The 24120-nt window shown below is 34.9% G+C and overlaps 1 protein-coding gene across 10 annotated transcripts in view; it reads right to left on the reverse strand.

The window, feature by feature from the left end:
• The window catches only part of Trps1 (transcriptional repressor GATA binding 1), a 239188-nt gene that overhangs the window by 166177 nt on the left and 48891 nt on the right, over nt 1–24120 (reverse strand). For all 10 annotated transcript variants that reach the window (XM_048802037.1, XM_048802041.1, XM_048802043.1 and 7 more), the window contains one exon: nt 11651–12780. In XM_048802037.1, coding sequence (XP_048657994.1) covers nt 11651–12780 — 1130 coding nt within the window. The remainder of the gene's footprint in view (nt 1–11650; nt 12781–24120) is intronic.

A 24120-nucleotide genomic window follows, 5' to 3' on the forward strand; every position in this document is an offset into this window, starting at 1 on the left:
TTCAACTGACAAATTGGTATTGGTACCATCTTTTCCATTCCCCCATGTACATCAACCATGACATATACCATTTTTAAAACCAAATTTATTTCCTAGAAGACTCTTTTCTTTAGGACACTTCCAGGTGGAATATGCCCTATGCCTTCTTTGCTTCAAAGGGCCTCAGTGATTGAATATATTGCAGTTTATTGCTTAATTGTTAAGCTTTACTCCCTTTTTAATCAATAGTAGTTAAACCCAGAGTCTTAAAATTCTGAGCAACAAAGATAATAAGTGCTTTAGCTGTGTTTTATTTAAAGTGCTGGGAGCTGGGGAAGGTCTTGCGAGTGTATTTTTTTTTTTATTATTAGTTGTTCAAAACATTACAAAGCTCTTGACATATCATATTTCATACATTTGATTCAAGCAGATTATGAACTTATCAAAGCAGTTCAGAACATGATGTATCTAGTAATACATCTAAGTCATTATTATTAGATTTAACATCACTTATTTGGCAATCTAGAAATATTCCTGAGCCATCCCTATCCTTTCACCAAACAGATGAATACAAACATCTTTTACCCATTATTTGACTGGTACCTTTTCCCAAATATACAAGGTCCCAGGCCCCACCCAGATGGGCATTCTTTACAAAGTATCACACCTGAGGCAGGTGTCTAGGACTTCTATGTTTGCTATTTTGAAGTTTCTGTCCCAATGGACAACTCCTGACTCCAGACAGGTCTCAGCAACTCCTCAAATCTGCTCCACAGAGGAGCTCTTGATCCAACCACCACAGACAAAACCATCCATGATACAGGGGAACTGTACATGATACAGGTACTGAGGAACTGTCTGAACACAGACAACAGTGGGATAGGTAATAAGCAAGAAGAAGGCAAAAATTGCAGAAGAAACTTTTCAGAAAGGACCTTTTATATTGAAAAGGAAAACATATTAACAGAAAAGATGGTTATAAAAACAAGCTTATAAAAATAAGCTCAATTCACATATCTTATCTTTTAAGTGTTCAAAGCACTCATACCTAGATGAACTAAGCGCTAGGGGCACTAAGTATTAAGCCCATTTTATAGTAAAATTGGAGAATTTTTAAGTGCTTTCTTTTTCCTATCCTCTGCTGCCTAAATTTTTCACATGACATAAAAATAAATGAAATTACTGACAATATGGCAAATGAAAACATCGGGCTGGGAAAGGTCTTTGACGGGACAGAAAAGAAACCAAGGACAATAATGGTTTGCAAAACAGGCTGTAGAATACAGATTCCAAGGCCTTCTTGTCCTTCTAAACAAGAATGTTCTGGTCATCATAACTTGAGAATCTGAATTTTCAACAAGGTCCTCAAGGACCAGAATCTATCTAAAAACCACATTACTAGATACATCATGATTCTAAAGGACTTGGTGAATAAAATCCAAGGCATCACCCAGCGCCTAAGGCTTTATTAATGAGGTTACTACCCCTGGTCTTCAGAATCTTAAGATTTGGCTGTTAACTGCTATTCATGAAAAGAGAGTAAAAGCCGAGGATGGTGGCACAAAGAAAAGAGAGTAAAGCCAAAAAATGAATCAGCAAAATGTTAAAATGCTCCATCTTTCAGGCCATTGAATACCACTAGGTGAAGCAGAAAACGTAATTTGCTACAAGGTACTCTTGAGACTTGAAGAATTCCTCTCACCTTATATTAATCCTAAATAAATGATTAAAAAGAATATTAAAAAGACAGCATTATTTTCAAAAGTTTGAAGCAATATAAAATTTTCACTAACCTACACTAACACTGAGAATAGTGCTTCTCAACTCCAACATTCACAGGAATCACCAGGGGATCTTGTTAAAAGTCCAGATTTGGACTCTGGAAGTCTGGCTTAAGACATGATAGTCTGCATTTGTTATAAGCTGTCTGACAATGCTGATGCTCTTGGTCCCCAAACCACACCATGAGTAGGAAAATCCATGCAGTTATGATCAGAAATAACTTCAGGATAGGTAATGACATAGCCTGCAATTAACTCTCAGTGAGTAGATAAATATGTATATATACACACATGTGTATATAGTGTGTATACATATATGTATATACACACTCAGCGCTTTGCAGAACATCTCAAATGAATTTTTTTATGATGAGTGACATTATTTTACCATTTAAAGCACATACAGTATCAACCACTTCTGAGAGTCAACATTAACAGCTGTATAAATTAAAACTACAGACATGAAATTGTTAAGAACAATCCCAAACTTATTTTTTTTTAATTTCATTGTTTGAGGATAGTCTGTCTTTTTTAGTGATAAGGTCATTCATACATATTACCCACAAGTCCACAAACTGCATATTTCCATCCCCACTTCACAGATGAAGATGCTGAAGCATAGTGAGGTCAATTCACATTAAACAATATTGATGGCAAGATATACTATTTTTACTATTGTTCATGTCTATTCTTCCATGTCTATTGTCAGTGTTTTAAACACTGAGAAGACCTTCAATACAATGCTATACCTACAAAGATAAGACTAGATTATTACAAACCCTGATATAAGAACATTATTCAAAAATAAAAGCCTAGTTATTATGAAACTACATTAGTTTGGACTCTCCTCCAACCTATTAAATGCATTTTATTTTATCAGCATTAATATGGAAACTTCAAAGACACTCAAGGAATTTTTCCTACAGTTCCCAACGCCAACCTTAACCACACCCCATCCATAAACACTTCCCAAATGATTCAATCCAAGAATAAATCTAGTGTCTCCTCTGGGTTACTCTAAAATTTCGTCTTCACCTTAGGACTTTTTAACACATTGTCCTCTATTAAAATCTTGAATATAATCTTAATATGTAGTTATACTATTACTGCCCCCAAATCAGGATCAAAGCTGACCCATTTTTGTATAGCCCCTACCTCAAAATGTCTGTAGAGTCACTAACTATCTGTTTAATAACCAAAGGAATGAACAACCACAGCCCTGGGGATGTTCAGGATGCTCTATTTAATATGTAGAGTCATAACATAGCACAGAAATATTAAGAGATACATAGGTATTTTGCAGATGGTACATTTTGAGTGGTACTCTGAATAAACTCTTCATTATTTACAAACTCCTAGAACTTCTGGCTACATTAAGCCAGACTAATTTGAAGATACTACAAATAGTGTATGCTTTGCATTAATTTAAATTATGTACCCTCTGCCAACTGGATAACAAACAGTCTCCTCATGCTACCTGAGGAGAAAAGATGTCATTTTGTAGACCTTCTTAGTATAAGCTTGCCAGATTAAACAGAGGACTCCTGGTTAAATTTGAATTTTTGATAATAAATAAATGATATTTTAATGCAAGTATATCCCATGCAAGATTTGGGACATACTTACACTTTTGAGCAATCAAAAGATGAATCAAAAACCTTGATTAAAGAGCTAAAATATTATTTCCCTCCAGGAAAGAAATATCAAAACGGTGTTAAAAGGAAAAAGACCACATTGAACTTAATTCAAATGACTTAGAATTTCTGTGAGAATAAATGTTTCATACATTATCCTACTTAATAGAAAGTTCATGTGCTATTAAAAAAAAAAGAAAAGAAAAAAACATCTATTCTGGACCCTTCCATGTTCTAATGCATAGTGGCACTCTGTCCTAACAGTAGCATTCCATTCATTAGTAGAGATTATTATAAATTGTTTTCACAATTCATAAAGGAAGAAGAAATGCTTCCAGGTGGGGAGGGGGGGAGGACAGCTAAAAGATGCTACTCATGGACTATCCTCTGATAAAAATTTCTATTTTCATACCAAACCAGTTGTGGTATATGCAAAGCACAGCTCCAAATGATGCTTTCTTTTTCCTTTAAATGCTAACTTCTAGAGATTTATGTAACACTTGAAAAGCTCTCCCTCCAACTGCATTTCACTTTGAATAGTGTGAGCCACAGTTTTTATTCTTCAATGACGAAATGGAGCCTCAAAGTAAATGAACAAATGATAGATACAATCAATTAGAATTTGAGCAATATTTTTGGTAATAACATTATCAAACGATTATAGAAAATTATCACAGAAGTATGTTAAATGAAGGTTATTAAATATTTAAATGCAAACATAGCTGAGTCAATCTGACCTCTAAAATATCTAGTCATTTTTGTAACACATACTTGACTGGTATATAAATCTATGCATGGCATGTGACACAGCTGCCACTATAGAATGAAAGAAAGGAGATGAGAGTATCTGAAGGACAAAGACAAAAATAGAATTATTGATGGATAATCAGATCAATCCTTTAGCAGCAGGAAACAGAATACTCAACCTTAGCAGGAGCAGTCTACAGAATATAATCTAAGAAAAACTGAAAATCTGAATAAAATTATGTTCAGTCCACAGAACTTGCATTTTTAAACTGAAATAATCTGATAATACTTCCTCGCTTGCAATAATTAGATTGGGAGGAGGCTGAGGGCTTTATCTTCTACTGTGTAACACATCATCTTCCTTTTAGGATAAAAAGAAAAAAACAACTAATGTCATATCTGAAAAGTTTCAAGATAAGATTCACTTTCAAAAGGAAGGTATCCCCTACAAAGTTTCAAAATAGAAAGGTGAGTCTTCCCATAAAATAGAAAACAACCAAGAAATGGGAAATAATTTAGAGATATTAATATGAAACAAAAATCAGGAATAAAACTAGATAGCTAGTCTTACACAGTTTTCAGGACCTTTCTGAAATTTCTCATAAATAATGTGTACCAAAAAAGGAGGTGGCATTGCAAGCTATTCTCCTGATGGACTAGAACATCCTTGGTAATTTCTGTGTGTCTCAATGGGAATTTTCAAAGTAAAATATTATATCTATATCAAGGTATTACAGGCCACTGAGTTACTAGGCATTGTTTAAAAACACATGACACGTAACATACACAAATCTAAATGCCACCTTCACAGCCCTCACCCTTTTAGAAACCCTGTGCTAATGCTCTGTGTACTTGGCATTTTCAGATGTGTGGATAATTAAGTGCTTGTCATAAAATTCTACTTTTCCAAATTAGCAGAGCCTACATTTCATCTTCCTTCACAGAACTCTTTTAAGACAGCAAATGAGCAGTAGCTATATTAATCTGACCATGTACTGTATCCAATGTTAATTACTTCAGCTTGAGTTTACATATTTTATAACTAAAAGGCACGAATAACATTTAAAATTTTCAAATCTCATTCATAAATCTCCCAATGGACAGGTGCTACCAAAACATATGGGCATTTTTCCACATTCTAAGTCAACAATAAATAGTTGAATATTGATTTTAAGTAGTTAGTTAATAACAAGAAATGTTGAGCATATATTCATATATTTGCTGGGCATGTACAGTAATAAGAATCAATGACTCAATTTTATTTTAAAATTGTATCATGTAATGCTAATGACACAGAAACATACATACACCCATATGCATTTTTATCTAGGTTAAAAAACAAATTAAAAAGTGGACCATAATCATAGAATCACAGACTTGGATTTTATTTTAATAAAAATCTATATATAGCTAGACACAAGCAGAGGTTGAAGAGATGATAAAGAAAATAACAGTTCTGATATGGTTGAATATATTACATGAATATAAACACATATACATCATAGATATAAAACTATGTAAAGATGAATCTCTAGATATATGTAGCCATAGGCAAATTTTGTATATATATAATAAAAATAATATTTATGGTATAGTTGAACATATATGAACATGCATAAACATTTGTACGATACAACTATACTTGAATCAAAGTGTGAAATATGATATATCAAGAATTATGTAATGTTTTGAACAGCTAACAATAAAAAAATAAAAAATAAAAAAATTAAAAAATTAAAAAAAAAAAGAATAGTTTTATCTTGCTAATTCTAGAATTTATAAAAAATGTTATCCAATTGTAAATAATCTTCATTGCTAATTTTTATTTTATTTTTTTAATTGTAGATGGACACAATACCTTTATTTTATTTGTTTATTTGTATGCAGTGCCACGGATTTAACCCACTGCTTCACGCATGCTAGGCAAGTGCTCTACCACTGAACCACAAAACTGGTCCCTTCATTGCTTATTTTTAAGCAGCCAAAATTAAGCTCATGAAATTCATCCTGCAGTAAACTGTCAGTTATGGCAAATTAACCACTGTATAATATTCCTCTCTGTGAAATTTCTACAAATTATTTAATTAATCTGTCATGGACAGTTAGGGTTTTTTTTTTTTTTTTCACCATTTCATTTGTTTCTTTGTTCACTTTTCATTTTATTTGGTTGTTTTCTTTTTCAAAAAATACAATTATGAACATTTTTGCACAACTATCTAGGAAAGTTAAGGATTTTCTTCTGAGGAGTAAAATGAATTTGAATATCTGATATTGTCAGAACTGCCAAATTCATTTTCTAAAAATGCACACACAAACTATTCCTAACTCTTCTAATGTTTTTTGGTCTTAAAGTCTACCTTTTCTGAAATTAATAGAGTGATTTTATTTTTCGATTAGTATTTGCTTCATGCAAATTCATCCATGCTTATCTTTTAGTTTCTGAGGTCTATGTTAATGCACTCAAAGGAAATGTTCTGTGTGATCCTATATTCCTGAAATCTGACTTCTTTTTGGCTTAAAAACTGTCAGATTATGTAGCTAGTCCGAACCTGACTGAAAAGCAGTCTCTAATTGTTTGGTGTAGAGTTTATATTTTTTAAATTTATATAAATTAGGTTTATTAATCTGTTGGTCAAATCTTTGAAATTTTGAAAAAGAGTTTCTGCTTAACATTTAATAAGAGTAGCTCACCAATGAGATTGTGGTTTATTGTATTTTTCCTGTAGCTCCTCTATCAATTTTTGCTTTACCTATTTTTATTTCATGCATTTAGAACTGTAGATGGAATGAATTAAACTTATTCTTGCTCTTTGTCTTAAAGTCTATTATATGAGATTTATAAAGCCCTCTCAACTTTCCCTTGATTTATATTATCTGGTTTAACTCAGTCTATTCCTTTCTTTCAAACTCTCCAAAGATTTGTATTTTAGGTACAATTCCATATCCTATAAACAGCAGAAGGTTGGATTTTCTTTTTTAATACTGTCTGATAATATCTTGTAAGGTGCAAGTTTAATCCACAGTTTTCATTAACATTTTTGATATGTGGGCTTTTTTACCATTTTACTTCTAAAATTCTATTTGTCCAACTTTTCTCATATACCCTCTCTTGACATGCTTAAAAAGATAAATTGAATTTTACATGAGTTCTTTACTTCACTATGCCATTTTTCTACTCTATAGCTTTGGAAACTATGTACTCATTTCCTATTCTTTCATTAGTTATCCTTAATTTTTCCAAGTATTCATAATGAGGTTCAAACTCACTAACTGCACACAATTCGAACACCTTAGATCTTAATTCTGGTCATTTTCCCTTCAGATATCCAGAGAAACATTGCTTAATACCTTAGTCCCTCTCTTTTTAACCTGCATAAATGAAGGCTATGTTTGTTTAGATGTATCAAGATCTTTCCCAAGTCTTAAGTCCAACTCCTTTGCTTTTATTTTCAGAAGATAGTTTTGATGGGTAGACAGTATTAGGTTGATTTCCCCCCCCAAAAAACATTTGGTAATATTCCTCCTTCTTCCTGTTTCCACCATTGCTAAAATTGGTTAACTTAATAATCTTTTCTGAGTAGTTGATCTGTTGTTTGTCTCTAGCTGCTCTTAAGGATCTGTGTTACCTGGTGTTTCAACTTTTGCTATAATGTGTTTGTTGTTAAATTTATTTGTATATATGCTGCTTAGTGTAGGCTATGTATCTGTGTATTAGTACCTTTCATCAGTTCTAGAAAATCCTTGTTTGTTTTCTCCTCAAATACTGGTTACCTATGCTCCATTCTCTATATTATCTGCTTCTGGGATTCTAATTGTCTATTGGAACATCTTATTATATTTCCATATCTTATATCTGCCTCTGATATTTTCCATCTCCTTACTCTCTCTTAAACATTGTCTAATGTCTCATTCTGATTAGCTCATTTGCTCTCCATCATTTTCTAATCTTCATTTAATCTCTCCCTGTTTCAAGCTTCAATAATAATATTTCTTAAGTAAAAAATGCTATTTGTCTCTTTTTTTGGCTCCCTGGTAATTTGTAGTTTAATTTGTTAGATCTAACTTTAATAGTAATTTTACTTCTTTAAACACTTAACTATTTATTATCTTATAACTGAAAACTCCTGTATCTGAAATTCCTTTATTTCTAAATCCATCTTTTTTTGGTTTTGTTTTTCCACTGATGTCATGGAGGGTGGTTTATTTCTCTTTCCAAATGTAAACTTTTTTTCTAATGGCAAGCTCATATAATATTCAATTAATCCATGGATAGCTTGTCAGTAAAAACTCAGTACTTTTCTATAGACAAATTCAGGCTTACTTCTGCCAGAAGACAGAGGGAGACACCCAATGTGGAAACACTTTCACCACCTTCAAGGTCCCAGCTTAAAGTAAAACACAGATTTGGGCCCTAGCTCTGCAGGAGACTCCAGTCTTAGTCTCTCAGCCATCTGCAGCATCAAAGTTGGCATTCTCCCCCAGTGCAACCTCAAATTCCAAGTTTACTTTTACTTCTCCCTCATTTGTGTTTAGCTCACCTCTTGACAGAGAAGAAGAAAAGCTTCAAAGTTCCCTTGCATGTGTGGAAGCCTAACAATTCCCTGCAGAGTATTTGTTATCTAGCATAGCTGCTGTGTAAGACAATGGTTACACTTACTCCAGCAACATAAGTTATGACACTGAAATTTTGATGAAAATGGTAGATTTGATTCACTGTTTAATAAGAACAAAAAGACAATACATAGAGAAAAACAGATCCACAAGTGGAATACAGTAATGCTATCCTACTATGAGTCTTGTATATTAAGTGCTCAAACACCTAGAATATTCCACAGCAGTAATACAGAATTTTGGTAGATGCTTCCTAACACAAATAATATGCATAAACATAAATATAACCTGAAAGATACGACAGTGATAAGGAAATGGTCTTCTGTTGTTTCATCTTCAAACTCAGGATTTAAGGTAGAAGCTTGATCAAATTGTAAGCATCCAGGTGACTATTTCCTTTCACATCCCTTGGGCCTCCACTGTTGTTCAGCTTTGAGGAAAGTTTCCTTACACTTCCTCCTCCTGAGTTTCGACTCCCGAAATGGTGAGTCTCCAAATTTAAATATTTCTGAAAGAACTCACCAACAGATTAAACTACTCAGCACCTTAGAGGTTCTCGGGTAAGCAAAATTACATCAGGATTTAAAAATAAGTATAAGGGTAGTTTAATGCCCTCAGGACATGTGCTGTTTAATTTCTTAGCAAATAAAATGCTGAGAGGTTGATTAAATTTGAAATGAGCAGACAACTGTCCTTTGACATGGAACCCTAGTTCCTCAATAGCATCCAAGACCATAATTGTGAAAGATTAAAATGTAGCACCTTGGAGATCTCAGCTCATTCTAACTCCTGTGAAGTAAAATGCTCATGGGAAATTCATTTGCATACAGACATTCACTGAGCATCTATTAGACATGCTGGCAGTGTTAAACTGTGCAGACACGGTGGGAAGCAAGAACAGAATAGTCTCTTCTTCCAGAGCTTACTTTCATCACTGAATATTAACTAAATCCTGACATAATCAACAGTATTTTTATTCACATTGATATTTGGGGGGGGGAGATTATTTTCTTTATCTAAAGCATATGGAAACTAAGTTTTCTCTGACAATGGTTTTACCTTCCTGGAGAAAAGACACTGGTTCAAATCATCTGATAACTAGCTATATTAGTATGGGGGGAGAGGGACTAATATTTTTTTAAAAATCATGAGGTATCTTCAAAAATGCCTCCCTTTTCAATGAAAGAAGGGATTATCTGATTTTTACATCACTTAACAAATATACCTGCAAAATATGCACATACTCACCCATTCTCACACATCCACACCAGCAAAGCTCAGAAAGAAGCTGATATCTGCTAGCCCCAGAAATAAATTAGCATGCAGCTAACATCAGAGGAGCCAGAAACACTCATTGCAAGTGTGAACACATATTTGATTGCAGGACTGTGTCTTTCCTAGGGTTGACCTTATAAATTAAACAGTGTAAATCTCAAGTAAGTGTTTTCTGAACATTTTGATTCACTGTGAACATTAGGATGCCCTTCAAATTAACATCTAACATTATTAGTTTATTGTTGGACATGAACTGCTTCATTACTGGTGACTGAAAAGACACCCTCACTGGCACTCATGCACAACTCCGAAAAAGAATGGAAAGGCTTGATTAAAATTTTGGAATGTAAAAATTGAAATGCTAGATTTTTAAGTTAGGATATTGGATATACATATGGAAAAAGCACTTAAAAATGGTAAATAAAATTCTTTACTTTGGTGCCAAGATGCTTAATAACATACTAAGTAAAATCTGAACACCAGGTATCTCCAGGGCTTTGCCAAACTAGTGCCTACTTATAACCAAGACTTATTTTTAATGCACCTTTCTCAGGAAAGCACTTTCTATCCACATTGAGCTACACTGTTATTACGGTCATTTCAAACATAGGGCTTGTAGTTCATCTTTTATGATACTCATCACTCCAAATGATCTGCAAAGTGCTGTCTTCCCTGCTGAACTGTAAGATACATGAGGCCACTATGCTGTTGACTCCTGTATAGCCAACCAATGTCTGGCTGGCACATGCACATTCTAAAAATTAATTAAGGCATGGATACATAAATGAAATAAAGACATGTAACCTGAGCACATCTCTAGAAGGTATGAAAAGTTAACCAGGAAAATTGATGCTTATAAAGAGAATAAAGTCAAAGTAAAATAAAACACAAATGTACCCTCCTCTATGTATGAACTTGAAATAATTAGTTTTACCTGCTCAGAGGCAAGTGCACGTCCAAAATCACACATGCTACAAAACACTCACCTTGACAATCAAGATTATTGTCCATTTTTTTCAAAGTGAGAAGAATGTCCAATCTCATTTTAAGGATAAAATGAACCGCATGTTCTCAAATTGATTGTTTCCCAGTTGGAATAAAGAATAAAATATATTCTAACAGAACCTTTCATTTGGGAGCTGTTCCATCAACAATTATAGGATAAGAAGTCATATTAGAAAGGACAAATAAACATAGTATGGTCAATAAGTAAATTTAGGGGCTGGAGTTGTGGCTCAATGGTAGCGTGCTCACCTAGCACATGCAAGGCCCTGGGTTCAATTCTCAGCACCACATAAAAATAAGTAAACAAAATAAAGGTACTGTGTCCAACTACAACTAAAAAATAAATATTTAAAATTTTAAAAGAAGTAAAATTAGCAGCAATGTATTGTAGGCATCACTGAGAATTTTAAAATATACTCAGTAAATGGTATAAAACAGATATGAAACAGGAATACAAGTAACCAAAGTAAAATCAAAAGTTACGACACCTGTAAATGTATTATGTGCGATTCTATAAGTGATCTCTAAAGTGATCATGTCCTGCAACTTCCAAGCCAGACTCACTCCCTGGACTCTTGTTACTATTTTCCTGGTACTTTGCCCCCCTGTATGGATTACCTGTAGTGTCGGGAAATCTCTTCTTCCACCTGGGTAATAAAATCACATTTGGTACATGAGTGTTCTTTGCTTTCCTTGATAGCCTGCTGCCCATCTGATCCTTGCAGATGATTTGCTTCCTGTTTGACATCCGAGGCTTGGGACTCATGCACAGTCTCATAGTGAAAGAGGAGCACATCTACATCAGGGGTAGAGAAGGGACACTGGTGGCACTGGTGTTTGACCCTCGAGCTTCCAGCCGCCCCAGGAGACAGGTGCAACAGCAAGAGTGCACAGTGGGAACAATTACTTTTTCTACAAGCAAACGGATAAGTAATTTCTCCAAGGTGCTTTTCTGGGCTGCAAAGGCCTCGGGGACAGAATGGACAGTGTTTAATGGTACACTTGTGAATGTTATGGAGCTGTTGATAATGGCGCAAAAGCGGCCCCACTACAATGACATCGGGGCCATGGCTTTTGGAATATCTAAAGTCGCAGAACTGACAATTATAGCTTGTTACCATATTATCCTCTGCTCCCTTGCTGGAGAAGTCCTTCTTTTTAGCTCCACTTGAGCCCTTGTCTGCCTTGGTCATTGGCTCTCCTTCTGCACTTTTGGCTAGATCATTCTGATTAATGACAGAGCCCCTGGAAAGCTTATCATTCAATTCTGGATTAAGGCCGCCTGACTGCACTGCCGCATGCTGCTTGCCATAATGTTCTAGCAGTTTAATGGAGCTAGATGACTCACAGCTGAAACTACAAAATTTACACCAGTAGTAACTGGTGGCCTCTGTACCATTTTGTCTTGAGGAATCAAGGGGCTTGATGGGCACTGAGTAGCCAACAGGAGTGTCGTCTCCCGCTTTGACTGTTATCTTGTCCTGCCACTTTCCCAAATCTCCAGAATCACTGGATCGAAGTGTAGGGATGGATTTGTTAGAGTTTTTCTCAGAAGGTTTTGCACCCTCAGAGGAGGGGAGAGAAGCTTTTATTTTGTTCGGGTGCGTCTGAAGAAAATGCTGTTCTAGTTCAGTGGATGAGTTGCCCATATAAGTGAAATTGCAGAATTTACAGCGGAAATACTTGGTGTTTCCTTGGCAATCTGGTGTTTTCCGTCCGATGCCAATGAATGTTCCACCTGAAGTGACCTAAAGTATAGAAGAGATGGATGTTACTTTACACATATCATTAATTCATGAGTTCTCTACAAGCAGGTGGGGGTGGGGACTGCAAAGTAATCTACATAAAAAAAAATACAATAGTGCTCCTAGTTTCTATGAAATCACTTAAATAATCAGAGCCAAAGAAATCCCCTCTCCATTTCTCAAGCTCCCCTCTGAGGGGTTCATTTTGCTTAATATTTTAGGCCAAAGTAGCAGACGAAAGTAAATAATAAAAGCACCATAACGAATTCAAAAGATTTAATAATATATACTTAGAAAAACATTTTCTACTGAGTATGTTTCACTACTCCCTCCTTCAAATCACAGTCCTGCAGAAGCATCCAAATCACAGGGGGTTTCTTTACACAAAGCTAAGGCTTGCTGTCAAAACCGAGGCAGTTGCTCAGAGATTACTCAACACAGATGTTCTCCAAGAAAATCTTCTGTTCAGTTTCTACAGCAATGAGGCTGCAGGCAAAGATGAGGTCTATCTGTTTGGTAAAATAGGATTCTAAAATGACCACACAAAATGGCTCAGAATGGAAGCTCATGCATGCACAATGAAACTAAAAATAAAAGGAAGAGAGTAGGCAGGAAATCTTGGTGAAGGAAGATCCATGTAAAGAGCTTCAAATTGTTCTCAACCAAAGACAAATGAAAAGAAGAAAATCTTCCTGGACCTTACTTGATTAATGCTTTGCCTCATAGAAAATGGCTCCCAGCAACTCCTATGAGTGGATCATGGGGATGTTCCAATGCCAAAATAAGATAATTCCCCCATAAAAGTCACTACTACTCTGCTTTCTTTCCCAAAGTTGAAATTGCACAGTACTGGGGCTATGAAGGCCTTCAAAGGGCACTCACAGTTCCTCCCTTCACAATGTGTACCCTCAACAGGCAGCCTGATTGAGTGCCATCCCTGAGCAGCCAGTATGCATGGTTTAAAATAAAACTTTTGACTGAAATACTCCAAAAAGTGAGATATTTTCCTTTCCAAATATCTGTGGATTTTAAATTTTTTTTTCCAGCAACCAGATGTAATATATAAAGCGAGTGGCATAATCATGGTCTGCCTTCTTCAACAGCTGCTCAAAAATGACATGTGTGATCGCTGCTCATATCCAAATTGCTCCCCGAGAAAAGTCTCAAGCATCTCAAAATCAAATAAAGGCACTACTTAAAATGCAAATAATATTCTTTAAGGCACTGAGAGATACCTTTGTACCTCTACTGTATGGAACTAAGACTGAAGTCACCATTCACTGCTTAAAGAGAGGCATAATCTTGATCTAGTTACTTAATCTCTCTGGCCAACAGCTTCCTCAATTAGGGCAACCTCTAAATTTATGTTTAAATTTATTACAGTTCTAGGAAATGTGCATTAACTCATAAACAGCCTGACACTGGTTATACATTAAGATAAGAGTTTATGAAGGTCTCTCACTGCCTTCAATCAAAGGATGATAATGGTTCACTTCAGACCATGTCTATATCTACAGCACAAGCCCACAGATTTCCATTTGTTGATAACAGAGCATTATTTAACCAGAAAGCTAAGAATGAGGCATCCTCTCAGGCAGCAACTTGACAGTCAAGAGTGTAAGAGATGTCAAAGCCAGACACTAGAGGATACAGTCTAGAACATTCTAACCTAGCACTTAAGTGCCCAAAGTAACTAAAACTTGTACTGAAATAAATGCATCATATTGCAAAATTTCTACATGCATTTCTCAATTCACTGGAGGTGAGGAGAACCTGATTTTCAAAAAATCAAAATACTCATATGAGATACTATCACCAGGTACTCTGTTCAGACAGTTACACTTGAATCCAAAGGGGTAACTCATTTTTTTCTTTAACACAGGGAGAGAAAGAAAGTGTGTAAAATTTGAGATTAAAGTTTTCTTGTTATAGCTACTATATTGCTTCAGAGTTACTGTGCTTCCCTATAAAATGCTTTAAACCTCTGTTTGTACAACCAAGATTCCCAAGAAATCACCACATATCATCACTATTTCTTTGATTTTGCAATCTTTAAGCCTCATGTGCTCTGACCACAAGTACATTTCTCCTACAACGGGATGAACAGACTAACTAGAGGGGAAGTGGCAAAGTCATTCAGCGATAGACACACACACTTGGTATGACTAGTATTCTCAGATAAATGAAAATATTAAATTCTGCTGTTAGTAAGCTAATGCTCTGTTTATATTCCTTCTGAGACTGCAGGAAGAATATTATTAATATTTGGAAGGAAGTAAGGGCTCAGTACATATTGGTTAAACGAATAGATGAATTACTTAAGGGAGATGTAAGCACAGATGGAAATCTCTCACCAAGACCCCTGTATTACCTGGGATAAGGAAGCCATCGTAATTCATGGCACCATTATCACTGACTTGACCTGATTGATGTCTATGGACCCATTCCAGAAAATACAAACTACATCTTTCACCCAAAAGCAAATGAATATAGAGCCACCTGAGTGTAAATTAATGTTATATAGAAACATTCAATATAACTAATAAACATGAAAAAGAACAGATTTTAAATTGTTTCTCACTGACTGAGGACTATGAACACATTTTATTCTATTTTAATGCAAGTTTTAATTTTTTTCCTTCCATGTAGTATTTTCCATGGTTTTCATCTATAATTTATTTACATACATCTTTAAATAGAACTATTTCACTAAAGAAGAGAAAAATATTAAAAGATTGGCTTTTTTTCAAGGTCTTTAACTCAATTTAATTCTATACTCCTTATAATATGTAGCAAAAACCAGTAACAATAATATCTAAAAGAATATGTCAAGGGGAAATATTTTAAAAGCTTCAGAACTCTTAAAATGACACTTTAGCACATGTACTTATTTTCAATGCAGGAAAAGACTATTTGTTTGAACTAAACACAAACCTTTCCTCAGATGTGGTTCATTTTCAAGTACTATAATTGATAGCAACAGAGACAATTATGAGGTACTAATTTAAGAGGACTTGAGGTTATGGGCTGATAGTCAAAAAAGTAAAACCTTCAAAATAAAAAGCTATGTAATCCCAGAACTCAGGAGTCTAAAGCAGGAGGATTGCAAGTTCGAGGCCAACCTCAGCAACTTAGTTAGGACCTAGTAACTTGGCAAAAACCTGTCTCCAAATAAAAAATAAAAAATGGCTGGGGATATAGTTCAGTATCAAAGTGCCCCTATATTAAATCCCCAAAGTACTAAAAATAAATAATAAAAAGCTAAGTTGTTAAAGAAAAACTCCAAATAATGAACTCTCAAATAACTTGAAGAAATCTGTAACATGATCTTGGCTGAAAATAACTATAGTCAGAATTAATCTACTAATACACATAAGAAATGTTTTTTCAGGTATAGTGCTTCGAAAATACATTCCAGAATACAGTGTACTTTGGTGATATACTTTTGATGGAGAATAAAGGTTTAAAAATTTCAATAACAAATCTAATTATGTGGCAATCATCTCATTCTTAGGCCATTCATGGCTTATTCTTGCAGCCTATTCCTGGCAGCGTCACTATAATAGATCTGGTACACACCTTTCTCATTAAAATTTATAAAAGACAACCAATCAGAGGTCATTTAAAGTGATACTGGAGCACATTTAAAAGAAAAGTGCTGTATATTTTTCATTATGCACATTTTTATAATTGGCTCTCATGGATTACAGCAAAAAAAAAAAAAAAAAACAGTTTATCCTAAAATGGTTTTCTTATTTACCTCGGTATACCTCTAGTTTCTCTATCATTACTTGTTATCAGATAGCAGATATCAATGTATCCTAAAGTCAGTCTCAATAATCTGGAAGCCAATTTATGAGAAAAGATTCTAAAAAGAATGCAGCGAGAGGCAGATTAGGCTGGGTGCACGGTACATGCCCAGCTCTCCTGCCTCCAACTGGCTATCAGAGGCCCAAGCGAAGATCCAGAAGAACTTCATTCTAAAGAACTTTAGAACTGTGTTCTAAAGAGGATCTCGACAGGAAGACAGTCTGATCCTGAAGATGTGGAACACCCTTCCATGGGAAGGGTTCTGCGCTACACTCTTACTGCCTACAAGCACTAGTAATTCAAAACGAAATGACACAGCACAAAAAGCACCCAGATTAACAGATAATGGCAGTGTCTGGATCAGAGACAGAGTGGGTTCATGAAAACAGAAAAAAAAAGCACCTAACCCAACTGACGCAGGCAATACCTGATCCATGAACACATGAGTTGACACCAATCATGGAAATGTGTCTCAGGTAAAGGAAATAATATGAATAAAAGCAGAAATGAAAGAGAAATAATTCAAGTTGTTCTTAGGAAATGCTGACTACTGAAACATTGAATATTAAATCTTGCTATGTGATGATACCCACTAAGTAGTAACACAGATGTGGCTGTCCTAACTATTATCCCTTGAAGAATAAAGAATTTGGAAGAGTAATATATTACTGAAGGGACTATAATTAATTATATAATTATAATTAGATGATAGGTAGTCTTTTTTTTTCTAAAATAGACCTATACTTCCTATGAAATGCAAGAAGATTGATCCATAGATAGGATTTTTAAAAAGTTAAAAAAAGAAAAAAGGGAAAAAGAAGAAGATAGTAGGAATAAAAAGAGGGACAAAGGAAAGGAAGGAGAGAAAAGGAAGAAGAAAAGAGAATAGAAAGAAAAAAGAAAACCACAGAAATCAGGACTTAATAAACATGAGGAATGACAGTAAGAGAACAAAGGACAGCATCAGAAAGATATCCAGGGTAACTCTAAGACTTCCTGCCTGCCTGAATTTAAAGTGGAAGTATGGAAGAAAGGAGGTAAAAGAAGTTTGGGGAGGTGTGTGTGGGGGGGGGGGGCTGCCTGTAGCTCAGTGGAAGAACACTGGCCTAGCCTGTGTGAGGCACAGGGTTCGATCCTCAGCACCACACAAAAAGAAATAAATAAAATAGAGGCATTGTGTCCACCTACAACTAATACGTACACACACACACACACACACACACACACACATATAAGTTGTTTTGGGGAACTTCACTTTTATCTATGATGACTTTGAGGTGGCAGCAGAATATCAAGGTAAAGCTACCCATCAGCTGGAAAAACAGGTCTTAGAACAAACCATCATTTATTGTAGGATTCCCAAATATGTCACTGGACACATGAAAGAATTCAGGTGTTCTTTAATCTAACATCAACAGGTCATCTAAATATGAAAGGAGAAAGGTAGACAGGTGGACTATTTGAATTCTCAAGCTCCTCACTGATCCCCACATTGATCTCACTTTCAGAACCCAGTGAAATCACACAGCTCCAAGCACAGTGGGGGTGTGCAGCACACTGAAATTAGATACTCTAAAGGCATCCTGGTTTGCTCTCTGCCTCCACACCCATGCCTGCTCTTAACATAGGCAGAGGATAAAACCTTAATTACACAGCCTTGGAGAACATAAATGGGAGCTGGGTGCATCTTCTTGGCACTTAAACTTCATAGAAAAAAAAACCTAAAGTGAGCCTAGTAACTAGAAGAGCAGAAAACAACTCTCGGATCATCTAATAGATCAAAAATTCCTAAAGCAAAGTCCTCTAAATAAGGGGAATATGAAATAAACTACACATAGGCATAAAATGCCCCTTAACTGGGGGGTAAAACAATGCATTTTCAATTGAATAAATTAAAATTTGCCCCTTACTCTATCAGAGACTAGTTTTTGTAGTAAAAGTACCAGTGAAAATTAATCACAGCAATTTTTAAAAGACCAATCAACGCATTTAATTTTCTTTCTGGTGATTTTAATTATAAGCCTAGTAAATTCCAATAAGGTAGTATTATGCTATCCAGATTAGATAACAGATGACCTCAAAGAAATCACAAATGCCCACACATTCCATGTAATTCAGTGTATGCTTCAAACAGCTTTCTACCTGCAGCAAACTCGACTCAAATCAGGAAGGCTGTATATCACAGGGGTCCTTAAGACAGGCTCCTGGACCCACGCTCCCTGGTTTATAGCCCATCCACCCTGGTCTACACCTCATCTTCTCTGCTTGTGCAACACCATGATCTTGGGCATGTTACTTCAATCCCTCTATGCCTTTGTGTTTCTTCTTTTTTAAAAACAAACAGTGTCAACGTCAAGGTTTTTATGAAGATGAATTAATGAAGGCACATAAAGATCTCAGAGCCACATATGCATATAAGGCTCTTAATAAATGCTAGCTATTATCTGATGTAATTCCAAACTGGAAAATATATAGAAGATACGCGATTTCTAATTAGGTAAAGTGAAAAATAAACGAAATATGGATCAAAAGTATCTAAGTGAAAAATAAATTTTACATTTGATTTTCAATTAAACATTTGTGGAATATTCTGAAAATACACTGCATTTGCTTGGAACTCTGGAATCAAGTGATGAAGAATTATATGGTCTAATGATTCTCGGAACTAAACTCCACAAAGGAAATCAGAAAATGAAAGGGAACTGCTCTTTGCCTTTTGCTCTCTCTCCAAACTTTCCTGGGGTTGGCGCACCAGTTGTGTATCTGTTTTTCCAACAGCTGCAAGTATGCTGTAATTACAACGACCCGAGAAATAAAAGGCACTGAATAATCTGCTGACTTGATATGGTTAGCAGAACAGGCCATTTGAGAGATAAAACTTTTATTAAGAGTTGAATAATGCTAAATTTGATTGGCTGTACTGATAGCCATGATTTTTTTTCTTCTAAACATTCTGCCTAGAGAAAAACACTGATATTCTAGAAAACAATCCATGCTCTTTAACTGATAACAAAGTAAAAATCTAAGAGACCTTCCTATCTATCATACCAACTCTCATTATAAAGCTAAATGGGAGATTTAACTGTGGAGCAGGTAAAGGGATTAGTTAAGAAGGTCCACTACTCCTCCCTGAGTGGCTACATTATCCAGCTCGGCCATTGCCACTGATGAAAATAACCTGGTAAATGCCATAACTTTGCTTTGCTTTATGGCCTTGGGGTGAGCATATGTTTTATTTTGCACACTTTATTACTTGTTAAAGAGACACAGTCCTGAAAATAAGCATGGGTTCTATGCCAAACATTCTGCACTCTATAGACAGTCTGAATTGATTAAAGTCTCATTCACCAATTTTTCTAAAGTGCAATTGTCCTCGACTCAAAAAAACAAAGAAACAGAACCTGCTAAGATCTACAACTTCCCTCCTACTCCAGATCAAAGGAAACTCCAAAGCAAAAAATAAATATTTGGAAGGAAAATTCAGGACAAGTCAAAATAAACCACAATGAGATTAATGTTCCCTGATTTTTTTTTATTTTTTCAAACCTAACTGTAATCTCCTGTTCAAATGAATGTAGTGTTGTATGTTAAGGATCTGTAAAGCTCGTACAGTTAAATATATTAAAAATACAAGGACAAGGGCCTGTCTCTATTCTTCCTGTTCTTAACATGACATGCTATGCTATGCAACTCTGATTTTTAAAAAATATATATATAACACAGAAATGTAGTTTTCCTAGTTCAAATACAAGGTAGCCCCTGTAAAGTTAATAAGGCAATTTTCTATTAACCTTAAAATTTCTTGAAGGGTCAAAATGAATTTAATGGCTACAATCCAGTGACTACCTTCTTAGACTCCTGAATAATTCAGAATGCTAGAGAAGGTATACAAACACAGAAAGGCAACATATACACCATGAGCATTTACCAACTTGGGATAGTGTAAACACTTTCCCGTGGGAAGCACAACTTGACAGGCCTCCTACTTTTATAACCTGATCTGAGGGCTAAAAGCTCCCCTGTAAAGATGATGCAAACACCCTAATGCACAGCACATTAAGCCCTAATGAAACAGTGCGTCTGCGTTGTTAATGCAGGCCTCCATTCAGGGATGGTTTAAATATAAGCATAATAAAGCAGATTAAAAAGAAAGAGGCTGTAATTACTTTTTTAAGAACTCAATCTCTTGTCCTATTATTCATCTACATGTGAGCCTCAAAGGCTGAATACAGATAGTAAAAATTACATGAAGGGTATACCAATCGTGCCATATTCATTATTTTTAAAATCTAAGCACAATAATTGATAAACCCAGAGGGAACGTGAAAAAAATAGGGAAACAATCATCCTGGTCAAATCAATTACCTCTCAGCTAGCTACTGCATCCTTTCTTGCTTTTGTTGGTAAAGAAATAACACCTTTTTTGATGTCAGGGCTGGGCATGCTATCTCAAGGTGTATAGGGGAGACTCAATGAATTCCAAAGACCAAGCAAAGAGTCCTGGTTTTACAATGGCTATTCCAGGTGACCTCCTTTATCCTGTGGGATCCCCCTCTACTATGCAGTACAAAGAAATGTTGTTGACACGGTTTTTACAAAATTGTATTTGACCTGTTATTCGTGATACAAATTACACAGAGGTGGATTTTATCAATGACAATTAGATATTATCTAAATTTCAATTATTCTCCAAACATTATAATTATGAATTTATAATTTATTCAAATACTAGGATTAATTTAAATTACTTCTTTTTTCCCAATTATCTGTCTCATATTGACATTCAAGTCGGTTCAAATTATTTAAAACCATCCATGTCAAACCAAAATATAGATCAAAGACACAGAGTTCTTTAAGCCTTTACTTCTGGCTTCTGTTCTTTTTTTGCCCCCTTGGCCTAAAATGCCATAAATCTATCATTAACTACCAACTGTTCTGAAGATATTTTTAAAAAGCGAGTTCAACTGAAAAAGATTAATGAATTGTTCATGTATTTCTTCAATTAGCTTAAATTACAGATCTATATAAATAATACCTGAAATGAAATGATTATATTCATCTGTAATATTTATAAACATCTTTTTTTTTTGGTCGACGTACATGCAGGTCATCAACTTACTATATATATATGTCTGATCAAAACACTGCATTAAAGAAATTTTATAGTCAGCATTTTATCTCCCATAGCTTTTCGTCTCTATACAGTTCAAGTTCCAAAGAAAGAACCTATCAAAAAGCATTTTGGCAGCACAAACACATGAAAAGGGAGTAAAAAGGGGGAATTTCAGATGTACTTTTATTATTGAGTTTATGCACATAGAGAAGCTTTCAATATTCATGGCAACAGAAACCCACTAATAAGTTACTTATCTTCAGACATGTTTCTGCATCAATTTCTGGTGTAGGTGCAAAGTGTTCAAATTCAGCACTTCACCGACCAGTGTATTTAGTGTTCTTTTCACAAACTGAAGTTACCTTTCTTTGGACTGCTTTTGAAACCCAATCATTTCTTTGCAATAATCACCCACTTTTTCCACAGATTGCTCTTTTTCTATTTCTAGCAACATTAGTTTGGAAAAAGAAAATTGATCTTAACAAGATTATCTTCTGGCATGTTCTTTCCTACTACTTTTGTCTTCTTTACTGTGTGTGCTGCAAGGATTTAGTACACAGCCCAGTCTGGGATCAGCTGTTTTATTTCTAGTTCTATTAGCTCAAACTCAGATAGCTCACACATCTGTTTTATTTCTAAAATCACTGCCCAGGAAAAAGTGTTCTACCCAAACATAAACTTTACTATAAATAACTAAGAACCTAACAAATAACTGTTTGGGGGAAATGGAAGTGTGTTTAAAACTCTGAATTCTTCCAAACTATAGGCCTTAGTAATCTTCGTTTTAGAGCCTTCCTGACAGCCGAGATCAGCTTCCCTCAGAAGTTATCCCCAGAGTGAACAAACTGAAACTCCTGCCGGAAATCCAGGTATTAACATCATATTACTTGCTAATTATAAAACACCGTTTCACATACTGACATTATTCACTTCCAACCCTTTTATCTAAAACACGTATTTGCTTTCCAATCATAGTTTGACAGCAGAGTGTATCTGACATAAGACAGTGAAATGATCTTTAATAAGACAGCAGTTCAAAGCATGTAGCTTTCATGCATAATAACTATGTTGGCTTAATTTGCTGCTCCACAGAAATAATTCTATTTGTGGAAATTCACAAAGTAAGATGGAATTTTTAGAGAGCTCTACCAAAGATGAAACTGACTTTTTAAGAGTTCTTCTTCATATCTCCCTTAAAGCATTAAGATTGCCATTCTGACATTTAAAGGACTCAGAAATTTCTCTTCCGATTTTTCTCTACAAGTACTGCAAAATATTTTCACTACCTGTTATTTGTAACCCTTTGCCTGTCTTTCTTAATTGGCATTAGATCAATAGAGAGGTCTAAGGGAGATCTGCTATGGCTATCAACTTGATAAAAATGACTGATATTTCAAGAGATTTAGTAGGTCAAGTAAGTGTGATGTGATCTCATTAGTTCTCTGGTATTTCTTCCAACCACTCGTAAAAAAAAAAAAAAAAAAAAAAAAAAAAAGTTTAATATGAAACCTAATGTTTTGAAATCCCTTGGCCTAATAATAGAATAAAAATTAACAAAAATCTACAAACAAAACTCACTACCATTTTCTCTAGCGGAGCATGAGTTTCGACTATGCTAAAACTGCAAAAGTTAAATGAACACATTTTCAGAGATTCAGTTCCACATTTTATTCTATTGAAAATGCTAACAATTTTTTTTGAATTCACATATGCCATAAACTAAAGACAGAAAAGGAGATCAAAAAGGTATTCTGGTTTTAATAAAAGTATAAATTTAAATCATTACTAAATGCTTTCATAAGTTATTACCATTTTCCTTAAATGTAGAATGGAATGCTTTATTGGCCTACATAAAGGTTATACTGGTATCCCTAGTACTTATAATCACATGGATTTTTTTTAATCAATTTAAAATGGTATTTTCAAATTTTCATTTCCAGGAGTGTACCCCATGACCATCAATAGGACCTAAATCTAGTCAGGCTAATTGAAAAATCAAGTCCTAATCCAAAACACAAGAAAGATCTTCTCTGGGAAAGATTATCCCAGAGGCCTTATAATCTGAAACTAGGATACGGCATGAATTATTAGTAAGTACAACCATAAAGATTAGTGCCATTTAGGTAAGACTGTGAAAACATCCAATTACCATGAAGTATATTCAGAAATATGAAGCTTAGCTAATTCCATGCAAAGACTTTTCCTGACCTAATAGAAATGTTGGGAATGTTTCCATGAAGAGAGAGAGGATAACAACAACTCTGACACACTCTGGGATGATGTAGCTATGAAGGGCATGCACCTCTTCAGCAGGATCTAGAGAGCTAGCCTAGTATTGGGACCTTGCTTTTAACATGCATAGGAGAATTCACATTTCATTATTAATAACTCTTCCTGTACAAGAAGGTCACAACATAAAG

This window comes from Marmota marmota, unplaced genomic scaffold (assembly GCF_001458135.2).
Source record: "Marmota marmota marmota unplaced genomic scaffold, marMar, whole genome shotgun sequence".
NCBI classification, from domain to species: domain Eukaryota; kingdom Metazoa; phylum Chordata; class Mammalia; order Rodentia; family Sciuridae; genus Marmota; species Marmota marmota.